Raw genomic sequence first — 19,978 nt, forward strand, 5'->3', positions numbered from 1 at the left:
CCGATTTCTTTGTACACATTGTCACGAACTCTTCGGAAAGATGAAAAATCATCGATTTTCGACATGTTTTGAGCATTTTTCGCGTAGAATTCGATGTTTTTTCGCCGAAAAATGATCGTTGCGATTTTGGGAGTGAAATTTTTTCGAGTTTTAGGGTACTTTTTTTCGCTGCCTGAGAATTTTTTCGTATTTTATCGAAAAAATTTTCTAGCAAGCTTCCCGATCTATAAGTGCTCTCAGACTATAGAATAGTCCTCTGTATGCTCTTTTCAGCCTTTATTTCGAAAGATTTTCCAAGAATATTGCGGTTCATAACACTGAATATAGTTTTCGCGAACGAAAAAAAGGGCCGATTTCTTTGTACACATTGTCACGAACTCTTCGGAAAGATGAAAAATCATCGATTTTCGACATGTTTTGAGCATTTTTCGCGTAGAATTCGATGTTTTTTCGCCGAAAAATGATCGTTGCGATTTTGGGAGTGAAATTTTTTCGAGTTTTAGGGTACTTTTTTTTCGCTGCCTGAGAATTTTTTCGTATTTTATCGAAAAAATTTTCTAGCAAGCTTCCCGATCTATAAGTGCTCTCAGACTATAGAATAGTCCTCTGTATGCTCTTTTCAGCCTTTATTTCGAAAGATTTTCCAAGAATATTGCGGTTCATAACACTGAATATAGTTTTCGCGAACGAAAAAAAGGGCCGATTTCTTTGTACACATTGTCACGAACTCTTCGGAAAGATAAAAATCATCGATTTTCGACATGTTTTGAGCATTTTTCGCGTAGAATTCGATGTTTTTTCGCCGAAAAATGATCGTTGCGATTTTGGGAGTGAAATTTTTTCGAGTTTTAGGGTACTTTTTTTTCTGCCTGAGAATTTTTTCGTATTTTATCGAAAAATTTTCTAGCAAGCTTCCCGATCTATAAGTGCTCTCAGACTATAGAATAGTCCTCTGTATGCTCTTTTCAGCCTTTATTTCGAAAGATTTTCCAAGAATATTGCGGTTCATAACACTGAATATAGTTTTCGCGAACGAAAAAAAGGGCCGATTTCTTTGTACACATTGTCACGAACTCTTCGGAAAGATGAAAAATCATCGATTTTCGACATGTTTTGAGCATTTTTCGCGTAGAATTCGATGTTTTTTCGCCGAAAAATGATCGTTGCGATTTTGGGAGTGAAATTTTTTCGAGTTTTAGGGTACTTTTTTTTCGCTGCCTGAGAATTTTTTCGTATTTTATCGAAAAAATTTTCTAGCAAGCTTCCCGATCTATAAGTGCTCTCAGACTATAGAATAGTCCTCTGTATGCTCTTTTCAGCCTTTATTTCGAAAGATTTTCCAAGAATATTGCGGTTCATAACACTGAATATAGTTTTCGCGAACGAAAAAAAGGGCCGATTTCTTTGTACACATTGTCACGAACTCTTCGGAAAGATGAAAAATCATCGATTTTCGACATGTTTTGAGCATTTTTCGCGTAGAATTCGATGTTTTTTCGCCGAAAAATGATCGTTGCGATTTTGGGAGTGAAATTTTTTCGAGTTTTAGGGTACTTTTTTTTCGCTGCCTGAGAATTTTTTCGTATTTTATCGAAAAATTTTCTAGCAAGCTTCCCGATCTATAAGTGCTCTCAGACTATAGAATAGTCCTCTGTATGCTCTTTTCAGCCTTTATTTCGAAAGATTTTCCAAGAATATTGCGGTTCATAACACTGAATATAGTTTTCGCGAACGAAAAAAAGGGCCGATTTCTTTGTACACATTGTCACGAACTCTTCGGAAAGATGAAAAATCATCGATTTTCGACATGTTTTGAGCATTTTTCGCGTAGAATTCGATGTTTTTTCGCCGAAAAATGATCGTTGCGATTTTGGGAGTGAAATTTTTTCGAGTTTTAGGGTACTTTTTTTTCGCTGCCTGAGAATTTTTCGTATTTTATCGAAAAAATTTTCTAGCAAGCTTCCCGATCTATAAGTGCTCTCAGACTATAGAATAGTCCTCTGTATGCTCTTTTCAGCCTTTATTTCGAAAGATTTTCCAAGAATATTGCGGTTCATAACACTGAATATAGTTTTCGCGAACGAAAAAAAGGGCCGATTTCTTTGTACACATTGTCACGAACTCTTCGGAAAGATGAAAAATCATCGATTTTCGACATGTTTTGAGCATTTTTCGCGTAGAATTCGATGTTTTTTCGCCGAAAAATGATCGTTGCGATTTTGGAGTGAAATTTTTTCGAGTTTTAGGGTACTTTTTTTTGCTGCCTGAGAATTTTTTCGTATTTTATCGAAAAATTTTCTAGCAAGCTTCCCGATCTATAAGTGCTCTCAGACTATAGAATAGTCCTCTGTATGCTCTTTTCAGCCTTTATTTCGAAAGATTTTCCAAGAATATTGCGGTTCATAACACTGAATATAGTTTTCGCGAACGAAAAAAAGGGCCGATTTCTTTGTACACATTGTCACGAACTCTTCGGAAAGATGAAAAATCATCGATTTTCGACATGTTTTGAGCATTTTTCGCGTAGAATTCGATGTTTTTCGCCGAAAAATGATCGTTGCGATTTTGGGAGTGAAATTTTTTCGAGTTTTAGGGTACTTTTTTTTCGCTGCCTGAGAATTTTTTCGTATTTTATCGAAAAAATTTTCTAGCAAGCTTCCCGATCTATAAGTGCTCTCAGACTATAGAATAGTCCTCTGTATGCTCTTTTCAGCCTTTATTTCGAAAGATTTTCCAAGAATATTGCGGTTCATAACACTGAATATAGTTTTCGCGAACGAAAAAAAGGGCCGATTTCTTTGTACACATTGTCACGAACTCTTCGGAAAGATGAAAAATCATCGATTTTCGACATGTTTTGAGCATTTTTCGCGTAGAATTCGATGTTTTTTCGCCGAAAAATGATCGTTGCGATTTTGGGAGTGAAATTTTTTCGAGTTTTAGGGTACTTTTTTTCGCTGCCTGAGAATTTTTTCGTATTTTATCGAAAAATTTTCTAGCAAGCTTCCCGATCTATAAGTGCTCTCAGACTATAGAATAGTCCTCTGTATGCTCTTTTCAGCCTTTATTTCGAAAGATTTTCCAAGAATATTGCGGTTCATAACACTGAATATAGTTTTCGCGAACGAAAAAAAGGGCCGATTTCTTTGTACACATTGTCACGAACTCTTCGGAAAGATGAAAAATCATCGATTTTCGACATGTTTTGAGCATTTTTCGCGTAGAATTCGATGTTTTTTCGCCGAAAAATGATCGTTGCGATTTTGGGAGTGAAATTTTTTCGAGTTTTAGGGTACTTTTTTTTCGCTGCCTGAGAATTTTTTCGTATTTTATCGAAAAATTTTCTAGCAAGCTTCCCGATCTATAAGTGCTCTCAGACTATAGAATAGTCCTCTGTATGCTCTTTTCAGCCTTTATTTCGAAAGATTTTCCAAGAATATTGCGGTTCATAACACTGAATATAGTTTTCGCGAACGAAAAAAAGGGCCGATTTCTTTGTACACATTGTCACGAACTCTTCGGAAAGATGAAAAATCATCGATTTTCGACATGTTTTGAGCATTTTTCGCGTAGAATTCGATGTTTTTTCGCCGAAAAATGATCGTTGCGATTTTGGAGTGAAATTTTTTCGAGTTTTAGGGTACTTTTTTTCGCTGCCTGAGAATTTTTTCGTATTTTATCGAAAAATTTTCTAGCAAGCTTCCCGATCTATAAGTGCTCTCAGACTATAGAATAGTCCTCTGTATGCTCTTTTCAGCCTTTATTTCGAAAGATTTTCCAAGAATTTGCGTTCATAACACTGAATATAGTTTTCGCGAACGAAAAAAAGGGCCGATTTCTTTGTACACATTGTCACGAACTCTTCGGAAAATGAAAAATCATCGATTTCGACAGAGAGCGCAGAATTCGATGTTTTTTCGCCGAAAAATGATCGTTGCGATTTTGGGAGTGAAATTTTTTCGAGTTTTGGTACTTTTTTTTCGCTGCCTGAGAATTTTTTCGTATTTTATCGAAAAATTTTCTAGCAAGCTTCCCGATCTATAAGTGCTCTCAGACTCTAGAATAGTCCTCTGTATGCTCTTTTCAGCCTTTATTTCGAAAGATTTTCAAATATTGCGGTTCATAACACTGAATATAGTTTTCGCGAACGAAAAAAAGGGCCGTTTCTTTACACATTGTCACGAACTCTTCGGAAAGATGAAAATCATCGATTTTCGACATGTTTTGAGCATTTTTCGCGTAGAATTCGATGTTTTTTCGCCGAAAAATGATCGTTGCGATTTTGGGAGTGAATTTTTTCGAGTTTTAGGGTACTTTTTTTTCGCTGCCTGAATTTTTTCGTATTTTATCGAAAAAATTTTCTAGCAAGCTTCCCGATCTATAGTGCTCTCAGACTATAGAATAGTCCTCTGTATGCTCTTTTCAGCCTTTATTTCGAAAGATTTTCTAAGAATATTGCGGTTCATAACATGAATATAGTTTTCGCGAACGAAAAAAAGGGCCGATTTCTTTTACACATTGTCACGAACTCTCGGAATAATGAAAATCATCGATTTGTGACTGTTTGAGCTGTTCACGTCCTAGTGACGACGTTTACCGATTTTTAACTTTATAGGCATTTCCATGAATGACCATCGTTTTATATTTAAGAAAGAATAATAATATATTAATAAAATATTATTAATATATATACATGTAGGATTCCAATAAAGTTGAATAGAATGTTTTAATGTGAATATAAATTAATCTGATACAATAATAGCTGTTTGCTTCCTAAAGGCGTCTATATTAGCAACGATAGTTCCCCAATATTCTATCTTAACGTTTCTTCTTAAATTTTTTCTATCCCTTTCCTAACTGACAAACAACTTTGTTTTTCCTTGAAATACGGATATATTTAGCAATGATCGTTCTCGAATATTAATATCTTAATTCATAGCCCCTTTATCTAATTTCCCTTCCCACATACATATCTATATATATATATATAATTTAGTATTATATATATATGCTAATAATAGTATAAAAACAAAATTTAATAAAGTAAGAGTTTAGAAATAGTCGTTCGTAAACAACCATGTATAACGTCTTAACGACGACTTTACGCGATATGTAAGTGTTCTCAACTCTTATCGTAACACATTTTATATATATATATATATATTTTTTAATAATATATAATGTATTATATATGAAATTATATTATATTTTAATTTAATATAATTAATAATTTATTATTATTTATATATATTTATTATTATATTATATTTATATATTGTAATAATATTTAATAATATCTATATATTATTTGAAGATTAATATAAGAAATTAAAAGAGAACACTCCGATCACGTGATCCATTCCCTTTTCTTTGTCTATTAATAAACACGCCGATCACGTGATCTATTCCTTTTGCGTACGTAGTCGTAAACACGTCGATCACGTGATCCAAGCATGAAGAAAACGTGATCGCGCGCGGATCGCGTAAGTGTTCTCAACCTTCATTGTAACATATATAACACATATATATATTTTCAGTCAAATATAAGAAAATAAAAGAGAACACGCTGATCACTTGATCCAAGAATGAAAAGCGCGTGTTTGCGTGATCGCGTGATCGCACGGCGATCACGTGATCTGTAGCTAACTACGATATTAAATATAGGAGAGAAAGTATAAAAGTGGGAAAAGATTTAAGCGCATGGTCATTTTTTATAGTTTCTTGCTCATTATGGTTCATTTATAATAGTTACTTGCTCATTTATAGTTCATACTCGATATAATTTCTTCTTTTTATAGTTTCTTTTTCTTTAGTCTATCGACAAACCTTATACTTATAAAACATCAACTCTTCTTTTAGATATAAATCTTGAATATTTTTGTACAACTATTATATAAGGGTACGTTCTCGCATCTTTAATATACTGCGTTAAGTTACGTTTGCTCTGTGACACGTCGTTTTCTTTCTAATATTGCGAACAGTGTTTGTAAACTCAGTGTATAATTTTTAATATCAACTGTTATTTAGAATATATTTTGTTTTTACCTAATATCGTGTGTTATGAATTGGAATTAAAATCCTGTTGGCCAAAATCCTCAATTATTATCAGGGAAGTCAATCCAAATCACTGACGGAATCAACATCTATCAACCATCTTCAACACCTATCGAGCAGCAGCCCCAAGGTAAGTAAAAGATTTTACTTATTTTGGGATAAAGATCCTTTTGCCCAGATCCCGAGTAAAGTCCGGCTCCACGGATTGACTCAAAACAGGGCACTCTTCCTAACCGAGTAATTCTGGAAAAGATTGACCGGGAAAAAGGAAAATTAAAAATTGTTTCTTACTCCTTTTTGACAACCCCATCTGGGACGTCACAGGAAGCAAAAACTGGTGGCAGCGGTGGGATAGCTAATAGATAGATCGCAAATAAATTCGGTTGCCTGATAGGAGATTTAACTTGTCAATTTTTTTTTCTCATTTTTTTTTTTAAGAAACCGTAACTTTTATTTATAAAATTCAAAATGTCTCAAGAGCAAAGAAAAAGTAGACCGGATACCCCAATCGTTCTAGGCGAGATGGATTCCGCTATGCGTAAAAAGATGGAGGAAATAATGAATATTCAGGATTTACTCAGTAAAACACAAGAAGAAACACTTAGAAAACAGGAAGAACTCAGTAACAGGGAATTAGAACTAGAACTTAGAGAGGAGACTCGCGTTAAAGGAAGAAGAGATCAGAAGATCCTTAGGCGATAATATGCCAGGTTTTCGTGGTTTCGAACGTTCTGATCCTCCGGTGGACCCCTTCGACCCTTTAACTTTTACCCCTGGTTCTCCACGTTTAGTTTCTCCACGTCCAAATTCTCCAGCTCCAGTTCCAAGACGGAGAACGCTAACACCTGACTTTGATAGTGAAGGCGAATTAAGAAGAGAGATCGAGGATTTAAGGCATGAAATTAGAAATATGAAAAGAATAGCTCCTTTTGCTCCCCCTTCCCATTTGTCAAATTCCTCTTTAAAATTACGGGAATATATAGAAAATGTCCCAAAGTACGACGGATACAACATCACCGTAACGCAGTTTTGTAGGGCGTGTCGGCGCGCGCTTGATTCATTACCAGCAGGTTATTCACCCGAAGTAGAAGCGTCTCTCACTAGACTACTCCTTTCAAGACTTAATGGTCATGCATACCTAGTAACGGAAGGCCTTAAGGTCGATAGAGTAGAACACCTTATTGATAGACTAAAGACGCATTTCTGCCTTCCCGCGGATCAAGTTATTATAGGGGAAAGCTCTCTACGGAATTTATGAGACCGGGCGAACACGCGCTCGATTATTTTGGACGAGTAAGAGAACTCACCCAGTCGGTTCTAGACGAAGCGGCGAAAGAGTCAGGGCGTTTAGAACACGGGATGGAAATAGCAATCGAGAAAGAAGGATTAGACGCATTCATTAGGGGTCTGCCTCGGGACTATAAAACAGAATTAAGATTTGAAAGATATAATAACTTTGACGAAGTCTTAATCTGCCTCCTTAAAATAGACAAACAGATCAAAGAGGAAGACGATAAGTTAGGTATTTCGATAAATAAAAATCGCGTCGCGAACGTCAGACCAATTAACAGTACTATTAACTGTAATTATTGTAAAAGAGGGGCATTTGAAAGCAATTGTTGGCAAAAGAATGGGTATCCTTTCCTTCCGATTCCGAGCAAAAACCTCCTAGTAAGCCTGGATCCCCTACTAAATTTAGGTCTCCTTCCAAGAAAAAGACCCCATTAAAGAAATGCCAGTATTGTAAAAACTTTGCACCAAATTCTCGAGTGTAGAAAACTTAAATATAAAATCGAGAATCTCAATTCGGGAAACTTGAAAAGGGGCGCGGACGAAGACGCGCGTCGCTCCCCCACTCCCAAGGAGCGTCCACGAAGCCCAAGTCCGAAAGCGGGCCCGTCGAAATCAAACACATAAGACGAAATAATATTTGGACGGCTCCATGTGTCACCGCGACTTCTCCACGGTTGAGAGAAGCAGTGACACTTATGATAGACACAGGCGCAGATATTAACTTAATTAAAATAAAAAATTTAACTAAAAAGACAATTATAACACAAAAGAATAGTTCAACTGACTGGTATCTCTCCCGACACAAAAAACGTTAGGTACTGTCGAACTCGTTATTTTCGGAGAGAAGACCACATTTCACGTAATAGACAATCACTTCCCTATTTCTACAGATGGAATATTAGGCAACGAGTTCCTTCGTTCCATTCCGACAAATGTCGACTATATCAAGGAAGTGCTTATAGTAAAGAATAAAAAAATTCCATTTACGGTCGGCGACAAGGTTAGCATACCACCTAGAACTTCAAGGGTAATTTTCTGCCACGTTATAAACGCCGATGTTAAAGATGGTTATATTCCGCGAATACAGCTTCCAAAGGGAATTTATGCCGGCGAAGCACTGGTAGAAAACATAGATGGAAAAGCCTATTTCAGACTCATCAATACAACTTCGAGATTTGTTTCACTACAAACTCCAAAATTGGAACTCTTGGCATATAGTATAGGAACTCTTCCAAATTTACCATGTGATTCCTATAAATCCACATCCGAAGTTGATAACTTAAACGAATGCTTGCACACCCTTATAATATATCCGAATCACCTTGCGCTGATCCAACTGAAACAAGTAAAATTCAAGAATCTCCTAAAACTCCAACCTTCTCCAGACCAGACTCTGTTAGAGCACTCCTTCGCCTTGATCACCTAAATACAGAAGAGGCAGAATCTGTTTCCAAATTATTAGACAAAAACGCAGATATTTTTCATCTTCCTGGCGAACCGCTTGGTTGCACCAACCTTTTACAACATCGAATAATTACTACCGATGACATTCCGGTGCACACCAGACAATATAGATTTCCGCCAATACATAAGGAAGAAGTAAAGAAACAAACCTCGGAGTTGCTCAACGATGGCATAATGACCATCTCTTTCACCTTATAATTCACCCATTTGGATAGTACCGAAAAAGTCGGACTCAAAAGGTAACCCAAAGTGGCGGATGGTGATCGATTATAGGAATCTTAACGAAAAAACGGTAGGAGATGCGTACCCTATACCAAATATTACGGAGATACTTGACCAACTCGGCGCGGCAAAATATTTTTCTACTTTTGACCTGAAATCCGGATTTCATCAAATCGAAATGCATCCGGATGACCGCGCCAAGACAGCCTTCTCGACCCCGCATGGTCATTATGAATTTAATAGAATGCCATTTGGTTTAAAAAACGCTCCAGCAACCTTTCAGAGGTTAATGGACCATGTCTTGACCGGTTTACAAGGCGAAGAAATGTTTGTATATTTGGACGACGTGGTTCTTTACGCGAGATCACTCAATGAGCATCAAGCGAAATTTAATAAACTCGCGCATTGTCTTCGTATAGCAAATCTAAAACTGCAGCCCGATAAATGCGAATTCCTCAGACGAGAAGTAGCTTATTTGGGCCATATTATAGGAGAAAACGGCGTAAAGCCTGATCCAAAAAAATTAAAAGCAGTGAAAGAATTTCCGCGTCCCAACAATATTAAATCAATTCGCCAATTTTTAGGTCTTGCTGGATATTACAGAAGATTTATACCAGCTTTTTCAAAAGTAGCAAAACCTCTAACAGATTTACTTAAAAAGGAGGCTTTATTCAGATGGGAATCCACCCATGAAAACGCATTTTGCTCACTGCGTGATGCCTTGTGCAAAGAACCATTTTACATATCCAAATTTCTCTTTGCCTTTTAACGTCACAACGGACGCATCCGGTTATGCAATCGGCGCCGTGTTGAGTCAAGGCCCCGTCGGTAAGGATTTACCCATCTCCTATTGCTCGCGAATTTTAAATAAAGCTGAAATGAATTATTCAACTATTGAAAGAGAATTATTGGCAATAGTTTTCGCTACGAATTATTTTAGGCCATATTTGTACGGCCGAGAATTTACCCTCATAACTGATCACAAACCACTAGTTTGGCTAAAGTCGGTAAAAGACCCGACATCAAGATTAGTTAAGTGGAGTCTGAAATTGGCTGAGTATACGTTCAAAATCATTTATAAGCCAGGAACTGCGAATGCTAACGCTGACGCTCTATCACGAAATCCGATAGAAACTAAAAAAGTACTTCCTATAAACACATACGATTCCGACGATAGTACCGTTCATTTTGAAACTAAGGACACGATGACGGATAACGAGGACAGTGACCCCGACGTGACAGCTAACGGCACAGATGACCTCGACAACACGTCACGTTTAGCAACACCAACACGAGAGGACGAAAATACAGACAGTGAAAACTCTAGTGACTACGAACGACTATACTCTCCACAGACACAACCAAGAACAAACAATAACTTAAATATGATAACAAAAAATGTAGGAGTCTCACGAGACTCTCTACAATTAAGGCACGACAATATTGTAATATTTACCGATTTAGACGGCACACCTTGCGATACTGGTGCTAAACTACTAGAACAAACAAAACTTATTCCACATGTAAAAGATTTGACTTTAGCTCGTGCCAAAGTAACTAACATTGGGAAACATAAATTAATAATTATCCCTATAAAGGAAAACATCGCAAACAGTGCAAAATTGGAAACGATATACGAAGCAATTGGTTCCTTGCTCTCAGTAGTACGAGAGCTCGACTTAAAATCTGTAAGCATCGCCAAGACACAAAGCTTAGACGGCATATTATGGCCTCGGATTCAAAAGAATTTATGTAACACGTTTGAATCAGAAAATTGCTGCATTACTATCTGTTTAAATCAAATTTTAGTTCCTAAGTTAGAACTGCGAGAGGGCATCCTTGCCGAATGCCACTCCTCGCCTATTGGTGGACACAAAGGCGTCACAAAAACGTATAATAAAATTCGGCATAAGTATCATTGGCCAAATTTAAAAAAGGACATAAGTGATTTTATCAAAAACTGTACAAGTTGTCAGTTAAAAAAATTAGTAAGAGTAAAGTCCAAAGAACCAATGGTACTTACCGATACGCCGGGAGCGGCATTCGACAAAATAGCTATGGACATAGTCGGACCACTCCCTGAAACGAAATCAGGAAATAGATATATCTTACTATACAAGACGCACTCACTAAATATTTCATTGCCATACCATTACAAACAACTACGTCCATAGATATTGCCGAAGGATTAGTCCATAATGTTTGCAATGTTTTCGGGGCACCACGATCCATATTGACTGACCAGGGAACAAACTTTACTAGTTCGCTTTTAAAGGCAATAGCTAAACAGTATAATTTGAAACAAAAAAAACTACGGCGTTCCATCCTCAGTCGAATGGATCACTAGAAAGATCTCACATTGTTCTAGTGGAATATTTAAAACATTATATAAATAAAAAGAGCGAGTGGGATAAATGGTTAACACACGCCATGTTTGCATACAACACCAGTACGCACGAGGGAACTAGATTTACCCCTCACGAACTAGTTTTTGCAAAACAAGCAAACATACCTTCCGCAGACATACATACAAATGTAGCATTAGACAGCACATACCTAGAGTATTATTTAGATCTAGTTAATAAAATTAAAACATCTCAGACTGTTGCAAGACGAAATTTGGTAGGAGCTAAGATCAAATCAAAAATATATTACGATCGAAATGCTCGAGGTCAGAATCTTTCGGTTGGTCAAAACATTTACCTTTTAAAACAACCAACCACTAAACTTGGTAACCAATACTCTGGCCCCTACCAAATTTTAGAAGTGCTTCCGAGAAATAATGTAAGAATTAGTTATAAGAATGGAAGCAGAATCGTCCACAAAGATAAAGTTAAAATTTGTAAAAAATAAGCATTCTCTTTCCAAACGTAAATTAATAACGTTTGTGCATATTTTCGATAACGACAGTCAAATCCATCGTGATAATAAAAAAAATGGTAGATAAAATGTACATCAAGGCCGTTCCTAAGCTAAAGGAAGAAGAGAAGAGGATTGCTGAACAGATCGTAGCTCCTAAAAAGGAATTCTCGCTGCTGACGAATCTACGACCACGAACGGTAAACGCCTAAAGGACATCATTATAGAGAACAATGAGGATAACCGTAGAACATACAGACAATTACATTTTACTGCGGCAAAGGACGTCATTGGACAACATATCTCCGGTGTGATTCTGTTCCATGAGACTCTATATCAGAAGGCTAATAACGGTACGCTATTCTTAGAGCTTTTGAAACAACGTAACATCATTCCTGGAATCAAGGTTGATAAGGGTGTCGTGCTACTCTTTGCTACAAACGATGAATGTACGACTCAGGGATTAGACGACCTCCAATGGTAGAAATTGTGATTTTGGACATTGAATGCAGAAGAAACTTTCGTCAAGAGATGGTGGACTGAATGTACCTTTTCAAGTTATTAAACATTAACTGGAAACGTAAAACCAGCTAAATCTCAAGGAACTGATGATGGATTTAATGGTGAACCAGCTTTTTGTGGAAAATCCATTGTTCATGTATCTAACCAAATGATGTCTAAAAGTTTAACAAACCACAATCTTCTGTGACACTGGTCGAAGAAGAAATAAATCTAAATAAAGGAAGTAAATCTTTACCAGCTACACTGTTGGGTTCACCGATAACCACTCCAGATAGTTCACCTCCAAGCACGTTGCGTCCAGTACAGAAGGATAGCTGTCATTTCGCCAAGTGGAGATGCGTTCTTAAAATTACAAAGCATACGCCTAAAAAGAACTTGCCATTTTTTTTTTTAGAAAACGCAAATGTTTTCGCTCGTTACGTTTCAATTTGTCAGAGCGCAAGAATCGTACCGATTGTTGAGCCCGAAATCCTTCCTGATGGCATTCAAGTTCACCGAGGCCTCTTCTTCGGATTGTCCACCGCTCAAGAAGGTAACAGGAACGATCAAGTAACAGCTGGACAGGAAGAACTTATCAAGAGGACTAAGGCCAACGGCGAATCGGCACTTGGCCAGTACGCGGGAAGTTTCACAGATGCTGCCGGCGATGCTGCACTTTTCGTAGCAAATCACGCATATTAAAAAAAAAAAAAAAAAAAAAAATTTTTGCAAGTAGTATTTATTATAATTGCTATACTATTTCATTGTGAATCATATTGCCATATATATTTCGTTTGAAATTTTCTATTGATAATATAGAACAATAATATTTGAGTTTTTCGTTTATTATTGTATGATTCTATAATTATACTTTTACATAAGTTCTAGCATATACTTATAATCGACTAATACTACATCAGTTCATTTTGCTTTTGTTAATTTTTATAAATATTCTTATATATATATATATGTGTGCGTGTGACATGTTTTATCTCACATAATATTCATATATCGTATTAGATTATTACATAAATATAATAATATTGATTAATATATATATAAGAAATGCGTCTATCAGCAATTCAAAGAATTACTTGGATTAATAAATCGAGAAGTTCGTACTAATTTAAATATATACTTGACATATTGATGTCGAAACATAGGAATGTTTATTTATATATTTTTTTTTTCTTCTCGTCAAAAACTTTTCGAATAACCGAAAAGATAGAACTTTATACATAAGAAAATTTAGATAAATTTAAAAAAAAATATTTCTTTACACTGAATTAATTAGCCAAAAATTATGGGAATAAACGGAAATGTTTTCCGACAATTAACAAAAACAAAATTCCCTGCTTCTCTCTAAGGGGGGAGGTGTCACGTCCTAGTGACGACGTTTACCCGATTTGTTAACTTTATAGGCATTTCCATGAATGACCATCGTTTTAATATTAAGAAAGAATAATAATATATTAATAATAAAATATTATTAATATATATACATGTAGGATTCCAATAAAGTTGAATAGAATGTTTTAATGTGAATACAAATTAATCTGATACAATAATAGCTGTTTGCTTCCTAAAGGCGTATATATTTAGCAACGATAGTTCCCCAATATTCCTATCTTAACGTTTCTTCTTAAATTTTTTCTATCCCTTCCTAACTGACAAACAACTTTGTTTTTCCTTGAAATACGGATATTTTAGCAATGATCGTTCTCGAATATTCATATCTTAATTCATAGCCCCTTTATCTAATTTCCCTTCCCACATACATATCTATATATATATATATATAATTTAGTATTATATATATGCTAATAATAGTATAAAAACAAAATTTAATAAAGTAAGAGTTTAGAAATAGTCGTTCGTAAACAACCATGATAACGTCTTAACGACGACTTTACGCGATATGTAAGTGTTCTCAACTCTTATCGTACACATATTTATATATATATATATATATATTTTATATATAATATATAATGTATTTATATGAAATTATATTATATTTAATTTAATATAATTAATAATTTAATTATTTAATTATTTTATATTATTATATTATTTTAATATTGTATATTTAATAATATATATATATATATTTAAGATTAATATAAGAAATTAAAAGAGAACACTCTGATCACGTGATCCATTCCCTTTTCTTTGTCTATTAATAAACACGGCGATCACGTGATCTGTAGCTAACTACGATATTTAAATATAGGAGAGAAAGTATAAAAGTGGGAAAAGATTTAAGCGCATGGTTCATTTTATTATAGTTTCTTGCTCATTATGGTTCATTTATAATAGTAACTTGCTCATTTATAGTTCATACTCGATATAAATTCTTCTTTTTATAGTTTCTTTTTCTTTAGTCTATCGACAAACCTTATACTTATAAGCATAAACTATTCTTTTAAGATATAAATCTTGAATATTTTTGTACAACTATTATATAAGGTTACGTTCTCGCATCTTTAATATACTGCGTTAAGTTACGTTTGCTCTGTGACACGTCGTTTTCTTTCTAATATTGCGAACATAAGTTGTGTAAACTCAGTGTATAATTTTTAATATCCTGTTATTTAGAATTATTTTGTTTTACCTAATATCGTGTATTGTGAATTGGAATTAAAATCCTGTTGGCCAAATCCTCAATTATTATCAGGGAAGTCAATCCAAATCACTGACGGAATAAACATCTATCAACCTCTTCAACACCTACAGAGCAGCAGCCCAAGGTAGTAAAAGATTTTACTTATTTTGGGATAAAAGATCCTTTTGCCCAGATCCCGAGTAAAGTCCGGCTCCCACGGTTGACTCAAAACAGAGCACTCTTCCTAACCGAGTAATTTGGAAAAGATTGACCGGGGAAAAAGGAAAATTAAAAATTGTTTCTTACTCCTTTTGACAACCCCATCTGGGACGTCCCACTAGCAAGCTTCCCGAACTATAAGTGCTCTCAGACTATAGACTAGTCCTCTGTATACTCTTTTCAGCCTTTATTTCGAAAGATTTTCCAAGAATATTGCGGTTCATAACACTGAATATAGTTTTCGCGAACGAAAAAAGGGCCGATTTCTTTGTACACCTTGTCACGAACTCTTCGGAAAGATGAAAAATCATCGATTTTCGACATGTTTGAGCATTTTTCGCGTAGAATTCGATGTTTTTTCGCCGAAATGATCGTTGCGATTTTGGGAGTGAAATTTTTTCGAGTTTTAGGGTACTTTCTTTTAGCTGCCTGAGAATTTTTCGTATTTTAACGAAAAGAATTCTAGCAAGCTCCCGATCTATAAGTGCTCTCAGACTATAGAATAGTCCTGTGTATGCTCTTTTCAACCTTTATTTCGAAAGATTTTCCAAGAATATTGCGGTTCATAACACTGAATATAGTTTTCGCGAACGAAAAAAAGGGCCGATTTCTTTGTACACATTGTCACGAACTCTTCGGAAGATGAAAAATCATCGATTTTCGACACTTTTTGAGCATTTTTCGCGTAGAATTCTGTTTTTTCGCCGAAAAATGATAATGCGATTTTGGAGTGAAATTTTTTCGAGTTTTAAGGTACTTTTTTTCGCTGCCTGAGAATTTTTTCGTATTTTATCGAAAAATTTTCTAGCAAGCTTCCCGATCTATAAGTGCTCTCAGACTATAGAATCGTCCTCTTTATGCTCTTTTCAAGCCTTTATTTCGAAAGATTTTCCAAGAATGTTGCGGTTCATAACACTGAATATAGTTTTCGCGAACGAAAAAAAAGGCGATTCTTTGTACAATTGTCACTCAACTCCTTCGAGAAAGATGATAAAATCATCGATTTTCGACCTGTTTTGAGCATTTTTCGCGCGTAGGAATTTCTATGTTTTTCGCCAAAAACTGATCGTTGCGATTTTGGGAGTGAAATTTTTTCGAGTTTTAGGGTACTTTTTTTTTCGCGACCCCCCTGAGAATTTTTTCGTATTTTATCGAAAAATTTCTAGCCACAGCTTCCGATCTATAAGTGCTCTCAGACTCTAGAATAGTCCTCTTGTATGTCTTTTCAGCCTTTATTTCGAAAGATTTTCCCAAGCATATTGCGGTTCATAACACTGAATATAGTTTTCGCGAACGAAAAAAAGGGCCGATTTCTTTGTACACATTGTCACGAACTCTTCGAAAAGATGAAAAATCATCGATTTTCGACATGTTTTGAGCATTTTCGCGTAGAATTCGATGTTTTTCGCCGAAAAATGATCGTTGCGATTGGGAGTGAAATTTTTTCGAGTTTTAGGGTCCTTTTTTTCGCTGCCTGAGAATTTTTTCGTATTTATCGAAAAATTTTCTAGCAAGCTTCCGATCTATAAGTGCTCCCTCAGACTATATAATAGTCCTCGTATGCTCTTTTCAGCCTTTATTTCGAAGATTTTCCAAGAATATTGCGGTTCATAACACTAATAGTTTTCGCGAACGAAAAAAGGGCCGATTTCTTTGTACACATTGTCACGAACTCTTCGGAAAGATGAAAAATCATCGATTTTCGACATGTTTTGAGCATTTTTCGGTAGAATTCGATGTTTTTTCGCCGAAAAAATGATCGTTGCGATTTTGGGAGTGAATTTTTTCGAGTTTTAGGGTACTTTTTTTCGCTGCCTGAGAATTTTTCGTATTTTATCGAAAATTTTCTAGCAAGCTTCCGATCTATAAGTGCTCTCAGACTATAGAATAGTCCTCTGTATGCTCTTTTCAGCCTTTATTTCGAAAGATTTTCCAAGAATATTGCGGTTCATAACACTGAATATAGTTTTCGCGAACGAAAAAAAGGGCCGATTTCTTTGTACACATTGTCACGAACTCTTCGGAAAGATGAAATCATCGATTTCGACATGTTTTGAGCATTTTCGCGTAGAATTCGATGTTTTTTCGCCAAAAAACGATTCGTTGCGATTTGGGAGTGAAATTTTTTCGAGTTTTAGGGTACTTTTTTTTCGCTGCCTGAGAATTTTTTCGTATTTTATCGAAAAAATTTTTCTAGCAAGCTTCCCGATCTTATAGTGCTCTCAGACTATAGAATAGTCCTCTGTATGCTCTTTTCAGCCTTTATTTCGAAAGATTTTCCAAGAATATTGCGGTTCATAACACTGAATATAGTTTTCGCGAACGAAAAAAAGGGCCGATTTCTTTGTACACATTGTCACGAACTCTTCGAAAGATGAAAAATCATCGATTTTCGACATGTTTTGAGCATTTTTCGCGTTGGATTCGATGTTTTTTCGCCGAAAATGATCGTTGCGATTTTGGGAGTGAAATTTTTTCGAGTTTTAGGGTACTTTTTTTTCGCTGCCTGAGAATTTTTTCGTATTTTATCGAAAAAATTTTCTAGCAAGCTTCCGATCTATAAGTGCTCTCAGACTATAGAATAGTCCTCTGTATGCTCTTTTCAGCCTTTATTTCGAAAGATTTTCCAAGAATATTGCGGTTCATAACACTGAATATAGTTTTCGCGAACGAAAAAAGGGCCGATTTCTTTGTACACATGTCACGAACTCTTCGGAAAGATGAAAAATCATCGATTTTCGACATGTTTTGAGCATTTTTCGCGTAGTCGATGTTTTTTCGCCGAAAAATGATCGTTGCGATTTTGGGAGTGAAATTTTTTCGAGTTTTAGGGTACTTTTTTTTCGTGCTTGAGAATTTTTTCGTATTTTATCGAAAAATTTTTTAGCAAGCTTCCGATCTATAAGTGCTCTCAGACTATAGAATAGTCCTCTGTATGCTCTTTTCAGCCTTTATTTCGAAAGATTTTCCAAGAATATTGCGGTTCATAACACTGAATATAGTTTTCGCGAACGAAAAAAAGGGCCGATTTCTTTGTACACATTGTCACGAACTCTTCGGAAAGATGAAAAATCATCGATTTTCGACATGTTTTGAGCATTTTTCGCGTAGAATTCGATGTTTTTTCGCCGAAAAATGATCGTTGCGATTTTGGGAGTGAAATTTTTTCGAGTTTTAGGGTACTTTTTTTTCGCTGCCTGAGAATTTTTCGTATTTTATCGAAAAAATTTTTCTAGCAAGCTTCCCGATCTATAAGTGCTCTCAGACTATAGAATAGTCCTCTGTATGCTCTTTTCAGCCTTTATTTCGAAAGATTTTCCAAGAATATTGCGGTTCATAACACTGAATATAGTTTTCGCGAACGAAAAAAAGGGCCGATTTCTTTGTACACATTGTCACGAACTCTTCGAAAGATGAAAAATCATCGATTTTCGACATGTTTTGAGCATTTTTCGCGTAGAATTCGATGTTTTTTCGCCGAAAATGATCGTTGCGATTTTTGGAGTGAAATTTTTTCGAGTTTTAGGGTACTTTTTTTTCGCTGCCTGAGAATTTTTTCGTATTTTATCGAAAAATTTTCTAGCAAGCTTCCCGATCTATAAGTGCTCTCAGACTATAGAATAGTCCTCTGTATGCTCTTTTCAGCCTTTATTTCGAAAGATTTTCCAAGAATATTGCGGTTCATAACACTGAATATAGTTTTCGCGAACGAAAAAAAGGGCCGATTTCTTTGTACACATTGTCACGAACTCTTCGGAAAGATGAAAAATCATCGATTTTCGACATGTTTTGAGCATTTTTCGCGTAGAATTCGATGTTTTTTCGCCGAAAAATGATCGTTGCGATTTTGGGAGTGAAATTTTTTCGAGTTTTAGGGTACTTTTTTTTCGCTGCCTGAGAATTTTTTCGTATTTTATCGAAAAAATTTTCTAGCAAGCTTCCCGATCTATAAGTGCTCTCAGACTATAGAATAGTCCTCTGTATGCTCTTTTCAGCCTTTATTTCGAAAGATTTTCCAAGAATATTGCGGTTCATAACACTGAATATAGTTTTCGCGAACGAAAAAAAGGGCCGATTTCTTTGTACACATTGTCACGAACTCTTCGGAAAGATGAAAAATCATCGATTTTCGACATGTTTTGAGCATTTTTCGCGTAGAATTCGATGTTTTTTCGCCGAAAAATGATCGTTGCGATTTTGGGAGTGAAATTTTTTCGAGTTTTAGGGTACTTTTTTTCGCTGCCTGAGAATTTTTTCGTATTTTATCGAAAAAAATTTTCTAGCAAGCTTCCCGATCTATAAGTGCTCTCAGACTCTAATAGTCCTCTGTATGCTCTTTTCAGCCTTTATTTCGAAAGATTTTCCAAGAATATTGCGGTTCATAACACTGAATATAGTTTTCGCGAACGAAAAAAAGGGCCGATTTCTTTGTACACATTGTCACGAACTCTTCGGAAAGATGAAAAATCATCGATTTTCGACATGTTTTGAGCATTTTTCGCGTAGAATTCGATGTTTTTTCGCCGAAAAATGATCGTTGCGATTTTGGGAGTGAAATTTTTTCGAGTTTTAGGGTACTTTTTTTTCGCTGCCTGAGAATTTTTTCGTATTTTATCGAAAAAATTTTCTAGCAAGCTTCCCGATCTATAGTGCTCTCAGACTATAGAATAGTCCTCTGTATGCTCTTTTCAGCCTTTATTTCGAAAGATTTTCCAAGAATATTGCGGTTCATAACACTGAATATAGTTTTCGCGAACGAAA

General features: G+C 35.5%; 1 protein-coding gene and 1 pseudogene across 1 annotated transcript; both read left to right on the forward strand.

The window, feature by feature from the left end:
* Window positions 1-11,345: 11,345 nt before the first annotated feature.
* LOC122522644 lies at window positions 11,346-13,092 on the forward strand (annotated as a pseudogene).
* LOC122519977 (fructose-bisphosphate aldolase-like) lies at window positions 12,504-13,095 on the forward strand. The gene is made up of 2 exons (XM_043639836.1): window positions 12,504-12,515; window positions 12,577-13,095. Exons 1-2 carry the CDS (start codon window positions 12,504-12,506, stop codon window positions 13,093-13,095), a joined length of 531 nt encoding a protein of 176 aa, XP_043495771.1.
* The last annotated feature ends 6,883 nt before the right edge of the window (window positions 13,096-19,978 follow it).

This window comes from Polistes fuscatus, unplaced genomic scaffold (genome assembly GCF_010416935.1).
Source record: "Polistes fuscatus isolate 324 unplaced genomic scaffold, CU_Pfus_HIC Scaffold1, whole genome shotgun sequence".
Taxonomy (NCBI): domain Eukaryota; kingdom Metazoa; phylum Arthropoda; class Insecta; order Hymenoptera; family Vespidae; genus Polistes; species Polistes fuscatus.